The sequence below is a fragment of the Podarcis bocagei genome (assembly GCF_964188305.1).
Source record: "Podarcis bocagei genome assembly, chromosome: 4".
Lineage (NCBI taxonomy): Eukaryota > Metazoa > Chordata > Lepidosauria > Squamata > Lacertidae > Podarcis > Podarcis bocagei.
The window spans coordinates 64,610,218-64,625,869 of record NC_138128.1 but is presented as its reverse complement, the minus strand read 5'-3'; the positions used below and the strand labels follow the sequence as shown (position 1 = coordinate 64,625,869).

At 41.8% G+C, this 15,652-nt stretch overlaps 1 protein-coding gene across 1 annotated transcript in view; it reads right to left on the bottom strand.

Moving 5' to 3' along the window:
- ADGRA1 (adhesion G protein-coupled receptor A1) overlaps positions 1-15,652 on the bottom strand; it is a 313,459-nt gene that overhangs the window by 214,388 nt on the left and 83,419 nt on the right. Inside the window, exon 3 of the mRNA XM_081189457.1 lies at positions 991-1,062. Coding sequence (XP_081045583.1) covers positions 991-1,062 — 72 coding nt within the window. The remainder of the gene's footprint in view (positions 1-990; positions 1,063-15,652) is intronic.

Here is a 15,652-nt window from a genome sequence, read left to right as displayed (position 1 = left end):
TGGACTAGATGACCCTCAGAGTCCCTTCCAACTCTATAATTCTATGATTCTATGGATCCATAGCTGTATATGCAGTTCATGGAGTAAACTAAGAACAGATAGGCAGTACTACTAGGGTGGTCAAATATATAGGACAGGACTCCTGTACCTTTAATATTTTATTTATTAAAATGTTTAAGGCTTGCCCTTTTTCTTTTTCTTCTTCCTATCATCATCATTATCATCATCAACAACAATTGTTTATACCCTACCCATCTGACTGGGTTACCCCAACCACTCTGGGCAGCTTCCAACAAAATATAAAGGGACAAAATAAAAGCTTCCCAAAACAGTCATATAATTGTCTAACTCTCTGACATCTGACAGGAAGCTGTTCCACAGGGCAGACACAACTACCCTATGCAATATGCCCAGAAGTTCTGATGGATTTGTAATGTGTATCAAACTAACTTTAAAATGTATGCACAGTAACTTAAAAATACGTATTTAAATTGCACTCTAAAGGATGGGAAGAAGGATTTTTTAATCAGAGGCAATCAAATTACCAAATATAGCATATTTTACAAGAAATTAGTAGTCATTTCTAGTAAAAAGGAAGCTAAAATGCTATATACTGTAAAGCATATAAACATCACATAGTTGGTAATTAATATGTTGATTATCAAGTATTATGTTGATTATCAAGTACTATCAACTACAGATGTATATATTTTTACACTTAACTGAGCCCTCCTTGGAGCTTAAATGTTAATTTTAAATCATCGTAAAGTTCAGAGGAGTTATCATAGAAACAAATTTATACTTGTCCATGTAGATAAAGCACAAATCATGCGTAGAAAGAAAAATCTTAAAAAGAATCAAACAGCCCTATATGTAGTTCATATGTCCTACATGTTATAATTGCTTGGTGACATATTCCAAATTCCCCAAGGACAGAAATGTCAATATGAGTACAATTTCTAAGGTAATTCAGATGGAATTAATACTTACAGACGCTTCAGTTCCGAAAGTCCATAGAAGGCCCCAGGCTCAATAGTACTAATCAAGTTATTCTTCAGATCTCTGGAGATACACAATAGCAAAAGCAATTAATTATCAGTTTACATACAGCTTTTAGTCTCTAACACAAGCAGAAAAAGAAGATGGGTGAAGGCTGAGAATTCTTTAGGATTTATTGAAGGTAATAATAAGGAGGGAATAAAACAATGTAGTTGGGGGTATTATTTTAGGGGGGCTGAACATAAATTGAGGGGAAGGGGAGATAAGTGGGGGGAAACTTTACTTTTGTTTATTTCCACCACCCAAGTTAAAAGTCCCAATTAAAATGTACAGCTTTACCAGCTGTAGGGAAAATGCATTATTAAGATATTCCATGAAAGGCAGTGAAATAATGACAGAAAGTCTACATATTGATTTGCTTCCTGATCACGCACAACTTAATGATGTATATGTGCACTTGCATGCTCAGGAAGTTGTACACTGAGCTGCAAGTGCACATATGCATCACTAACAGCATGTACAAATCTCAGGAGACTCACAAAGGCACACACTTGGATAGAGTTGAGGAACTAAATAGGTTTTCCACCTTTGATCTCCAGAAACAGATGCAGAAATGTTTCATTGGCCCTAATGACCTTGCATACTACCAACACTGAACTTTGTGTTTGAATCAATGGTATCTGAGACAGATATCAAGATGACAAGGCCAACAAAGACATTAAGGAGAACTGCATGGGACACCCCACTCTAACATAGCACCAGTACAGGCTTCAGTTGGCTGGGTTGCACATTTGAATGCTCATACGGTACATGTGTGTGTGTGAGAGAGAGAGAGAGAGAGTGTGTGTGTGTGTGTGAGAGAGAGAGAGAGAGAGAGACAGAGAGAGAGAGAGAGAGAGAGAGAGAGAGAGAGAGAGAGAGAGACTACCATGTAGCAGGAAAGCTAGACATAACTTTACTCCCTGACATGCACACATGCGTGTAACATTCAAATATATGATCTCCCACAGTCCTTCCTACATGTTTTATTCTGCTTTTAATATTCTGTTGGGAGCCTCCCAGAGTGGCTGGGGAAACCCAGCCAGATGGGCAGGGTATGTATGTATGTATAAAAAATAAAATAAAATAAAAATAAAAATTACATCAGTTCACATAGGCAGCAGTGGATGGAGTGGTGGTGCTGCAGAACTGCCCTCTTAACACTAGCATTGCTGCAGTTCACCAGTAAAGTGCTGAGGATGCAATGCTGGACTGGTTCTTTCTGTGTATCTGCACCCAACCTGCCCTGCCCCATCCCAGTGCCATCAAGCGAAGCTACAGTGATGCCAGAGCCAGGAGGGCAGCTCTGCCCCACCACACCAGGTGCTACTGCACATGCACATTTTTACTTCACCGTGACGGTGTAGTCTTTTGAGTGGCTCCCAGTTATAGGAAAAGCAGATCCAGCTTGTGAAAGGTAACTTCCCAATTACAAAGCCACCATTATGGTCTTAAGTACCTAGGACAGGTGAGATAACACAGATGCACATCATAAGGTGATTTTACAACTACAGTGGTACCTCGGGTTAAGTACTTCATTCCGGAGGTCCGTTCTTAACCTGAAACTGTTCTTAACCTAAAGCACCACTTTAGCTAATGGGGCCTCCCACTGCTGCCGTGCCACTGGAGCACGATTTCTGTTCTCATCCTGAAGCAAAGTTCTTAACCTGAAGCACTATTTCTGGGTTAGCAGAGTCTGTAACCTGAAGCGTATGTAACCTGAGGTACCACTGTAGTGAGAAAGAAGCTATTTTGTCAAGGGCCAACTTTCACTTAGAGGTCAGAGTAAAACAAATCCTGTTTTTGGACAAGGCCTGAAAAGAAAAACCAATTTGTCTCAACTCAATCCGCAAGCGACTGTGTTGAACCTCTTACTGTAATCTAATTCAGTCATTGCAGTCTTAATTTGAATTTCTTTTGTTCCAGAATGGTGACTCTAGAGCAGGCTTCCTCAAACTCGGTCCTCCAGATGTTTTGAGACTACAATTCCCATCATTCCTGACCACTGGTCCTGCTAGCTAGGGATCATGGGAGTTGTAGGCCAAAAGACATCTGGAGCGCCAAAAAACATCTGGAGGAAGCCTGCTCTAGAGTCTCTTCAAAGGCTGAAATGTCTCCTCACTGTCAGATTGTGCCCATTTATTCTTATGGGAGAGGCTCCAGCATCCCCGTCGAAACAGTTCCCACCCGCCACTTCGGGGATCCCCTCCTGCCAGCGTGGTGTAGTGGTTAAGAGCAGTGGACTCGTAATCTGGTGAACTGGGTTCGCGTCCCTGCTCCTCCAGATGCAGCTGCTGGGTGACCTTGGGCCAGTCACACTTCTCTGAAGTCTCTCAGCCTCACTCTCCTCACAGTGTGTTTGTTATGGGGGGAGGAAGGGAAAGGAGATTGTTAGCCACTTTGAGACTCCTTCAGGTAGTGATAAAGTGGGATAAGAAGAAGAAGAAGAAGAAGAAGAAGAAGAAGAAGAAGAAGAAGAAGAAGAGGAGGAGGAGGAGTTTGGATTTGATATCCCGCCTTTCACTCCCCTTCAGGAGTCTCAAAGCGGCTAACAATCTCCTTTCCCTTCCTCCCCCACAACAAACACTCTGTGAGGTAAGTGGGGCTGAGAGACTTCAGAGAAGTGTGACTAGCCCAAGGTCACCCAGCAGCTGCATGTGGAGGAGCGGAGACGCGAACCCGGTTACCCAGATTACGTGACTACCGCTCTTAACCACTACACCACACTGGCTCTCTATCAAACTCTTCTTCTTCCTGCCATGCACAGGAGGCTTGGGAGGCAAGCTGCATGCCTAGGCTACGCAACTGAGTGAAGGAGAGCGCAGCTAGGAAAGATGGAGGTGCAGGAGGGCAAAAGCAAGCTGGCCGTGTGACTGAGAGAGAGCAGCACAGGGGAAATGAGGAGGAGGAGCCTCACATGTGCCTCCTTTCATTTCATTCCATTCCCCAAGAAGGCCTTGGCTCCCAAAGAGGGTTGCCATGCACTGCGCTCGCTCAGCCACCCAGTTTAGAGAAGCGTGTACACACACCCAACCTCACAACACCACCAGCAAGCAACTATTGTGTCACCCAGGACGCAGGAGCGCATTAGTCGCCCAGGGCACAGGAGAGCTGTGCGTGCATGGGGCAAGTGGATTCTAGGAAAACAAGAAGCCGCCGGCAAAGCTGCACAGCTCCCCCACTCGCTGGAGCGCCCCTGAGAGGCCAACGCAGTGGTGCAACGCGCCACTAAGCCCTATGGGAAAGACGGTTCTGCTAATAGCACACAATGCTCATACTTAGGATAGTTGACAGCTCGCTTCATGTGACTGTGCAAAATTAAGTTTCTTGTTCTACTAGAATTAGATGGACTTTGCACAAAACATATTTGACAATGCAGAGGACAAATAATGCACTTGTATTGTGACTTTGTTTTTCCATGGGATGAACTTCCCCACCCCAAATACTCATGCCTTGCTCACCATTAATTCCTTCTTTCTTTAAGCTTATATTACATTTCAGTGCCTGCCATTTGCCAGAGAATTGTATCACATCTGTAATTAACAGAAAGTTCCATCTCCTTCTCTTCAGCTGGTAACCAAGAAAGTCATGCATGTATAAGTTCTTAGTTACACAATCTTCTAATGACCAGCCACAGAGGAAAAAGTCAAAGGGAAGAGGTGCCAAAAGTTGCTGGTCTCTCAGCTGTGCCAGTGGGATGGCCTTGCATCTCTCCTGTCCTCTGTTGCAACACTGTAGCTTCAAATGTCAAACTCATGCAGTTCACTAGATAGACTCCCTGATCTTGAATGGTGAAGGAGAAGTTAGAAGGTTTCACCCCCACCATTGTGAATGCAGAATGAAAGAAAATGTCACATGTTTACTTAAACATTCTGCTGCCTTTCCTTGCACCCTAATTCTTAAGCAGCATTGTGAAAATGTGCAGTGTGAAAACACACATGCAAAAATTAGTACCAAGCAAATTTGAAATGGGTCCAGTGTTGACTGCAATTTCCAACCCAATTATGAAATGGACAGTGGTATAATTGTGCATTTCTGCAATAAATAGAGAGGGAGTTTTAAAAATGCACTAGTGTAGAGATATATACAGTGGTACCTCGGGTTACATACACTTCAGGTTACATACGCTTCAGGTTACAGACTCCGCTAACCCAGAAATTGTGCTTCAGGTTAAGAACTTTGCTTCAGGATGAGAACAGAAATCGTGCTCTGGCGGTGTGGCAGCAGCAGGAGGCCCCATTAGCTTAAGTGGTGCTTCAGGTTAAGAACAGTTTCAGGTTAAGCACGGATCTCCGGAACGAATTAAGTACTTAACCTGAAGCACCACTTTAGCTAATGGGGGCCTCCTGCTGCTGCCGCCGCCGTGCCGCCGCGTGATTTCTGTTCTCATCCTGAAGCAAAGTTCTTAACCCGAGGTATTATTTCTGAGTTAGCGGAGTCTGTAACCTGAAGTGTCTGTAACCTGAAGCGTCTGTAACCTGAAGCGTATGTAACCCGAGGTACCACTGTATAGATATATAGTGTATATATAAAATAAACACTGAATTCATGTTTAACATTAACCTTTTAGACACGCAGTATCATGCAGTATAAATTAGGAAGATTTACTAGCAGAACTTTTCCATTATGCTCATTTACACTTTGGACTGTCTTCACGCTCTTACCATAGCTTCACCTCACGTAATCTTCCAAAAAAAACCACACCAACCTGAAAATTTTCCTGACAAGTTATATATGCAACATTTCAGTAACTCTGACATTTGAGACAGCTTCCCTTCTTTTCCAGTCTCTCTGAGGGGAAAACAGTGTAAAGCTTCTGAGAGAATAGAACTGGGAGGCTGAAAATTCAGATGACAAATGAGAACTTAGTGGCATTACACATGCTTGCACCCTCAGCAGTTGTACACGCAATCATAGAATAGCACAGGTTTCACTATAGATCCATGGTGTGCTAACAGGGTAAGTGCAATCACATTTGAATGAGAAGCCAGACATATACAATTCAGTGTTGGTATGTTGTTATTCCTCTTTTGGCAATACTTTTAAATCAGGTCTGAAATCCCTAACAAAAGAGAGTTTCTCATACTGTCACTAGTCACATTAGTTTTTGAAATCTAACTACAAGCTGCCAAGCCATTATGGCCAATCGTCTGAGTTGATGGGAAATGTAGCTCAACACCAGGTTGGCTGCCCCTGATTCATATCAAATGATATGATTAGTTGATCCCTTAAAATACTTGCATTCAAGGTTCTAGTAACATTTTACTGTATACCAACAATGGTTTGTTTGCTTAAAAATAATTTGGTGAAGTTATTATACCCAACTGCCCAGTCTTCTTGCATTCGTGTAGGCTGCTTTGGGGGTTGTTTTGTTTAATCAACATTTGCCCTATGCTCAGCATGGCTCTGTTTTCTAAACAAAGACACACACCACCATTTAATTTTATAAAATGATATCAGTAATCCCCAACAGGTGATGGCAGGAACAGAGCTGTAGTTTTTGAACAAAGTTGAAAAAATGCTGTGGCCATTTAATAACCCCTTTAAAACAGAGGGCAGACAACACAAGTGTTCTTTGTTTACTTAGCAGTAATCCTTGTAATTAAAATACTTGCCTACAAAAGCAAAGATTTAAAATGAGCACCAAGAAAAATCTCAGTAATTTATCCAGAATTTCCTACAACCTGGGTCAGAATGACAGCTCCCAGACTTGACTGCAGCAACACAAATGGAAGTTTGTGCCATGGCAACGTATGGAGTACCTTATATATCCAAAATATATATAAACCCTTCACTAAATGACAGAATCAGCTCATGAAGACAATTATTTTTGTACCATTCATTAAGAACATTTATATCTTGTTTGGCCACCAACAATTTAAAAGGGGCAGGGGAATCCATTTCCAAAATACAAACCAAAACATAACTGGTTGGATTCAGATTTAGTTGTGCATTTATTTCAAAAGGGCTTAAGGCAGTCATAATCATAATAGAAAGAGTACTGTTAGATGATGTCATCAGGAAGGGACAGCTTTGTTTAGAGTTAATTGAGATAAAGCTATTGAACAAGTCTCAGCTCAAAGGTTCCTGTGCATCTCCTTCCCAACTTCCGCAGATGAAACAACCTGGCTTATCAGGTTGTTCAAAACCTAGGTTCATGGTTTGTTTCCTCAAAACAAACCATTGGTGGGGGTTTTTTCTTGGCTTACTTCTCATGGCTGGTTTGGGGAAAACAAACCACAAGTCCAGGATCAAATGACATAACAAGTCAGACTCTGGCTTTTTTGTTTAACTGAAGTTTAGGAGTCGGGGTGGAATACCCTGGGAACTTCTGAGCAGCACCATGCTGCTTGTTCACATAAAACAAAAAGTTGGTTTTAAACTATGTTTAAATGTGTTGTGCAAACTGGGCCAAAAATGGCAGAAGGCAAACCTCCCAGGGCAAGGAATTAATTCCAAAGTCTGGGTGTAGCACAGTGGGTGAGGGGGAAAGGAAGAGAAAGTGGGGAGCTACACAGGCGCAGAATTAATATTTTAATAACATGAAGAATAAGATATCTGAACAAATAAGGAATGAAATGTGACAATCCCATTGCGCTCGAAGTATCACTCTTCTGCAGGGAATCAGCAGAAAATTATGATAATGTAAACATTGTAGCAGAATAAGAACTACACAGTACGGGCAACACTAAACAACTGCAAAATGTCAACACTCCAAGATGTATTGAGGAGAAAAACATAACAAAATATCACATATCTATTCACCTACAACTATTCTCCTGTTAAAAAAGGAAGGGAGGAAACAAGCTTTCTCCATAGAGACTTAGCACAGAGTAGGATAAAAAAAATCCTCAGTTTCTGCTAAATACATACCTTAGCTGATGCTGGGACTAGTCACTCCTGCTTCTATCAAACACAATTTCTGACCTCAGCAGAACACAGAGCCTGCAGATCTAAATGCCCAGGCCATATTGTACCCTGAACCCAAACCTTTTTGGAACTTTAAAGCACAAAAACAGCATTTCGAAATGGACAGAAAGCCAATGCAGTCATTGTTAACAAGAAAGTCTGCCCCATCAGCTACTTGGCCTCAGCATTTTGACCCAGCTGCAGATAATGCATGCTTTTTGAATGCAATCCCACATATAGCACATGTTAATTGTCCAAATGAGAAGTAACTAATGGCCCAAATGGTTCACCATTGCTATATCTGATGACTCAAAGAAAGGGTGCAGTTGTTGAACCAGCCATATGTAAAAGCACGTCAGGTAACATCCTGGCTCAAAGCTGAGCACGTGAGTTCTACCAAAGTATGAGTTCAATTCTACAACAGGACTGCCTCCACATCTAAAACATGTTTTACTCCCATTCTCTGAATTACAATCTTAGATACCATGCACACTTCTGCCTTATCTGGATTAAGTTTCAATTTATTCATCCTGTCCATTATGGATTTCAAAGCTGACTGAGGACTTCAGCATCTTCCTTGGGATGTGATGGCAAGAAGATATACAGTCAAGTGTCATCAACATGCTAATGACACCATACCCTTGATCACTAGACAATCTCTCCCAGGTGTTTCACATAGATATTAAACAGCATGGGGGGAGGGGGCAGACGAGAACCCTGTTGGACAACCAAAGTGCCAAACTGAAGTCCCTCAGAATCATCTTCTGGAACCAATCCTCCACATAGAACCTGGACAACCATAAAATAGTGCCCCAAGTCCCATCCCAGCTAGGTGATCCAGAAATGTGGTCAATAGTATGGAAAAGTCCAGCAGAAGCCACAGGAGTTCATACCTCCAACTTTTAACATAAGGCTGTTAGAACTGAAACTATACAATTCATGCGACTACAGATAAGTTTACAGCCGCAAGTCTGATTATACCAAAGCACCTTGAACTGTCTGAGTTTATTGCTCCATGACTGTGATACAGATTGTGCAGCTGCCAAACATTCTACCATAACATCCAACAGAAGTGTCAGTCATTATGAGAGAAGCAGCACAAGCAGGTTTGTTCAGAGGTAAGTCTCATTGAGTTCAACAGGGCTCACTTCCTGAAAGCATACTGAGGACTGCATCCAAAGTCATGGTTCCATTGTCATCCTCTGTGTTAATTCTGTTCACACTTGCCTTTCCTCCTCTGCTGCAACTACTAAAAATGAAAAAAGAATACAGAACAAGAGCTTTAAGAACTGCCTAAGACCCAGATAGAAGGATGATTCTTAGACCGCCTGGTAGGGATACACAGCATGTACAAATTACAAAGCCTATACATAACATCCCTATTGCTTTCTAACAAGGCAATTGGAGCAGTCTTCAGATGGAGTAACAATTTGAAGTACAAGAAATGTCCAAGCTCTGCACATATAGACATCCACACCCGTATTTATGCTGCCAGAAAACTCTTACATTTTCTTGCGCAATGCAAAATTATCCATGCTTGTTGAACTCCAGAGAAGAATAGTGTAGCCTGTTTGTGGATAGGGTGATCTCTATCTTATCCTTTCAAGAATCTGTGCTTCAACCTTAACCAGCATTCAGTTTTATTTTCTTTTGGCAGTCTCTTGTTATTCACCCCATGTAAACATAAATTCTAGCCTAGTTCTCAGAACTTTCAAATTGCTGTAACTGTGTAACCGGCTGTAGCTCTGTCCAGAATAGCATGTTCAGCCAACCTTTGTGGAAAACCTCCAACCACTTGGGAAAAGAACTTTTGCCTTCTGACTCTATTAATCCTCCAAGTTATCAGAAAGACCATATTCCCTCATATGATCCTGTCTGGGTTTTTGAGAACTTCAGGCGAGGCCCTTCTTTTGGTCCCACCACCCTCACAGGAATGCTTGGTAGGGATGTGGCAGAGGGCCTTCTCAGTGGCTGCAATGAGACTTTGAAACTTCCTCCCCAGAGAAGCTAGACAGGCTCCCTCCTTGCTTGTCTTCTGCCAGCAGAAGGCCTTCTTGTTTCAACAGGCTTTGGGGAACTGACTGCTTTTAATGAAAGGGTTAGTGCTGTGCTGTTTTTTTTTTTATTGTAATTAATCCAAACAAATCATCTTCCTTGTCCCCCCCATTTTTTCCCTCCCACCTCCCCAACAAACCCTTCCTCCCTCCCCCTATGACTTCCCTCAGCTACCTTCTCTGAGTTCTCATCCAATATTAACTTCTGCATATTATAAAACTGTATACATCCTTATATTATCTATGTTATCCCTCAATAAATTTGTGTATGTTTATTCAAAACCTGCCAGGGAGTCCAATTCATTTTGTTGTTGTTTTTAAATAATTTGTGAAAGGTTCCCATTCGTCTTTGAAGTCACAGTTGTCCTTGTCTCATAGTTTGGATGTCAGTTTCGCCAGTTCTGCATAGTTTCTCTTGCCACTGTTCTTTTGTCGGGGTTTCCTCAGTCTTCCATCCTTGTGCAATCAAGACTCTTGTTATGGTTTTAATAGGTTTTATATATGTATATCGTTTTAGTTCCATCGGTGTTTAATTGTTTTTTATTTATTAATTTTCTATGTTCTTAACAGTTCTTATTTTCATCTGTAAGCCGCCTTGAGGCCCATCAGGGAGAAAGGTGGGGCACAAACAAAGAAGTGCTCAGGATGGAAGTCTTTTCATTGAGGGGAAAATAGGTAAAGGTAAAGGGACCCCTGACCATTAGGTCCAGTCGTGACCGACTCTGGGGTTGCGGCGCTCATCTCGCTTTATTGGCCGAGGGAGCCAGTGTTTGTCCACAGACAGCTTCCGGGTCATGTGGCCAGCATGACTAAGCCGCTTCTGGCGAACCAGAGCAGCGCACGGAAACACCGTTTACCTTCGCGCCAGAGCGGTACCTATTTATCTACTTGCACTTTGACGTGCTTTTGAACTGCTAGGTTGGCAGGCGCAGGGACCAAGCAATGGGAGCTCACCCCATCGCGGGGATTCGAACCGCTGCCCTTCTGATCGGCAAACCCTAGGCTCTGTGGTTTAACCCACAGCGCCACCCGCATCCCCGAGGGAAAAATACCCTGTCACTAAAAGAGATTTCCAGTTAGTCTTCACTGCCCCTCCTAGTAGGTACTCAGCAGGAGAAAAGTCTGCTCACCCTTCTGCTCCTCCCTACACATCAAGGAAGCAACAGAATGTCCAAATGTGGAAACACCTCTATACCGAGATCCCTGGAAGGAACCTTGAGCTTTGATTCTGATTTATTTACTCAGGAACTGACTACATAAGAAGCGCCCAAAGCCAAAGGGCCAGAAAACTGCAAGTGAAAGCCATAACAGAGCCCACTTATGCTTCTAGTGCATGTCATCTGTTTAACCTTTTGTACTACACAGACTTCTGCAGTACGCCAGCTGGAATAAAACTATGCATGCATCAAGACTTGGCTATTGGAAGAGCTCGACTCTCTTTTTTAACATCATGTTTAGCTGCGCCAGCAATGCTTGCCAAATATGGACATGAACTGTTATACATATTTTCTTAGTATCGCAAAATATTCAAGGAAACAAATCTTAGCAAATTTCGCAACGAGTTGATTTATTGCTATGAAAGGTAATTTAAAAAGCACTGTGTGCTTATAGGGTGTGGGGAGAAGGATGATGTTAAGCTATTATGACCAGGAACAGAAAACCTTTAACAGAAAACAGAAAAAGAGTTACTCGGATCCAAAATGCATCTGGAAAAATTGTCCATTGCGCCTCATCAAGGCCAAAGGAGGACATCTGGCTTCTTGATTTTTCAAATTATTTTTAATCTCACAGGACATTTGACCGAACACTGTTCCCAGAAAATCGCAGATTATATACTGCCCACAGCCTTGGCACTGGATGGATGAACACGTTCTGATGATGACCATTGTACAGTAATGCAACAGGCATTTAACTCAACAAGCTTTCTCTATCTAAATTCCTTTGCAGACAGAGAAAGATGCCAAGAGTTATGACAAATCCTTTCTGGTTTTATGTTCTATTTCATCATTTTAGTATATTTATTCTTTTTTAAAAGAACACATGTGCACTTGCACAGATACATACAGGTGGGCAGACATTTCATAGTAAATCTTAAAACTGTTTTGGAATACTCTGAATGTCCCTTAAAAGCTTTTCTGTGCAGTTAAATAAGGAAACTAAAGCAATTTATCCACATATTTTACATGTTCCATCCCGAAAAACAACTGCTGAGCTTGGCAATAAAAATTAGTAATGTTTGGTACTAATTACACCAAGCAGCAGCAAAGAGAGGCTGGGCCACACACAGAGCACTGGCTGTGGCCAAGCAGAGAGAGAGAAGCTGAACCATTTTAAGGAGCCATTTCATATAATATAACACATTCTTTTTAAAAATAAAAATCCCAAAATAACTAACACTTATGGTTTAGTATCATTTTGGCAGAGATTTCTAAGCCGAGTACCAATGATGTATCATTTGTGGTGTGGGTGTACACATCTGGCTGCATGACCTGAAAATAAATCAAAACCAAACTACTGTTATAATCCAGCTATAGGAAGCTACATTAAGTCAAGCCATGCTATAACAATTACACTGTTTATATCAAGGTTGCAAAGCCACTGCCAGAACCTTTATTGGAGAGTTAGATCTCTATTGCAGTTTTATTACTGTTACTGGAAAGATAACAGTACCACAATTTTAATTAAATATATTGTTGCACGCCATCCCAATCTCTAAACAGTGCAAGATTTTAGGGTTCCCAGTCACCTAGAATTCATGTTTCCTTTTGGAAATGAGGCATAGCAAAGACCGTGGTGTCTCTATGATTTATGGTTTATGATTGATGGTATATATATAACCTGAGGTTACGAATAGTGGGGTTCACAGCATTAACTCTCCAAGAAGGTCTTGCTTCTTCCATAGGCGTAGCCTAGGATAAGATTCAAGCAGAAATCCAGCATCGTGCTCTGTCTCTCTAGTTCACATTGCAACAACTCTAATCTCGCTAAGATTATCTGGCTTTATCTGTTGAGGGAAGGAAGGGTCCGGTCCATTTGCCTTCTCAGACAAAGTCCCTTGCTCTTTTGTTCTTCACTCAGCCTATCATTTCACCAGGAACCTTAGCTTGGCTTAATTAGCTCTTGACACTTGCTGATTCCAGGCAATTAGATGTGTCTAGTACACATGGGTCTTGCAGCCAGAGTTCTAACACATGGAACCTTGATTAAATTCTAGCACTTACTGGTTCTGGAATTTAGAAGTGTCTAGCATCCACAAACTCATAACACTAGATAGTGGTGGTGCTGGTGTGATGGAACAAATAAGAAGAAACAACTTTGTTGTAACCAATTATTCTTGGATTTTAAAAAGAGTTCCAGCCACTCCTTATGATCTTAAGGCAGAGTGAAAATTCTGGGTTGCACTTATATGTGGATTTTAAAGAAAGCGGAGGAATCTGACCTCTTGGTGATTCAGATAAACTTCGCGGGCACTTCACAATACCTTGTGCGAACCTGATTTAAGGCAAACAAGTTACTTTGACTCTTCTCTAAAGTTGATCTCAAGAGTCTAAATTCATTGTTTCTCTTGGGGATGATACAGCACAGGCAGCTCTGAAAATAACTTGCTGCAACAAAATCTACTACTGTTGCCAGAGATCTCAATAATTGATGCTATGCTATCCTCAGAGATTTCGTTCTTTCTTGGTAGGCTGTTTTCATTTCAGCTGATGCTCAGAACTGGGGAAAATAAAACTGTTTAGAAACAAAGGTCTAAATCAGATTGGAGTTAAAAGGGGAAATGAAATGCTGGAAACTGTCTAAAGCAACCTGAAACACCTCCTTTTTTCCTTTTCCTTTTTCGCTTTGGTAGTTAGGATGTCCTGGCTGAGACCCACAAACCTCAACCTATTTGATTTTGGGCTACTTGGACAAAATTCCTCAGGAGGGTGGATAGTGAGGGTGGAAAACCAACTGTGTTGAATAACAATGGAATACACAGAGTTCAACCTGGTTCATAGTCTTGACTTAAGCATAAAGTGTTGCAACCAATGGCTATCTGATTCTCTCTGGAAATTTCCAAACTAGGAAATTCCATGGCCTACTTAAGAGATGTTTCTTTCACTGCTGGCCTGCTTTTGCAGTTAAATCCCAATGCATATAGTTAAAGCATTTTTTTAAAATGCCATCATATGCAGATTCCCAAATCTCAAATACTGCTATTTAACTGGCTACATTTCGTAAGTCTGTTTCCCATCTGTACAGCATGTAGTGCTCATAGGTCCACCCTCACCCCTCCTCTTTGGCTGATAAGTGGTGGGAAAGGGCAGCTCTCGAACAATGACCTTCCATATCTGGCTTCCACTCAATGCACACTAACCCCATTCTCCCCCAGTTTCACTACACTGTTACAGCTCATTAAATTCCATTGAAGGATGAGAACTCTGATGTGCCACTAGATGCACACAGTTTGTGTTTACCAGCTGAAACACTGTATGCAGTGTTGCTTACAACACAGTCCTCTAACGCAGAAGCTATCGTGCTGGCTACCTCCGACAATTTATCTATTCATATCACGCTGGAACAGTGGCTGCTTTAAAACCATTGCTGCCTGTGCTAATGGGGCAGGGGGGGGGGAGGAATATTAAAAACCATCACAGTGAAATCTTTGCTGCCATGAAGGGGTCATTGATCCAAGAGACAAACAACCTAGTGTTGATGATTTAACAAAACATTTTTCACAGAGATTACATGCTCATCCATCAACTTACAATATTTTTCCCATTACCAAAATAAATGACCACTACCCCCCTCTGCTCCACAGTCCGCCAATTATAAGAATTAGCAGCTATATTGAATCGAATGCAGAAATTCTTACATTTTTATTCCAAGCAAAGGCTTTTGTAAGTGCAAAGACAGAGGGCAGGGGCAGGGGTGGTGATTCACATTTAAAACCCAGGCACAATGTTCATATTACTGACTGGGAGGAAAAGAGAACATAGAAGCTTTGGAAGTTCCCGGCACTGACTCTGTGAAAGAACCCAGTATACAGAGTGACCAGCGCTACTCTGGGGCTTGAACCTGAATGATGTCCTGCCCAGCTGGCTTTCCAAGACAAGGAGGAAGTTTATAACTTCTTCTCCAGGGTTCAAAGCCAAGTGAGGTAACTCTTTCTGGCTACAGCATGCATGACATCCTTGACTGAACTGACACAAGACAGACCACTATTCTACATTACAGCTATTCTGCCATTGCTGCTTCCAAACAACATCTCTGACCATTAGCTACTATGGTGACAAATTAGGTCTACTTTGCCAGCTCTTTACTTATGCAAAGACCCTGTCCTTCCTCAAAAAGGAATGTGTCCATGCTAAATACTTAACAAAACAACACCACCACCCTGGATTGACTAAGATTAAGATTACGATTTCTAAATACAAGTGTGATGAACAGTACAAAAACAACATATAATTCACTACTTGACAAAAAAAGGGGGGAGAACTGGAAAAACCCCACATTCACATTGGTCAGTGCAAGGTGGGGCAGGTTTTGATCTACGTGCAGGACATCAAGGGTCACACATCCCTAAAGGTGGCTACTATTCACATGAGACAGAGGTGAGCTACTTTGGTTAGGAAGGAAATCTTTCACATTAATGCTCCAACTACATTCAG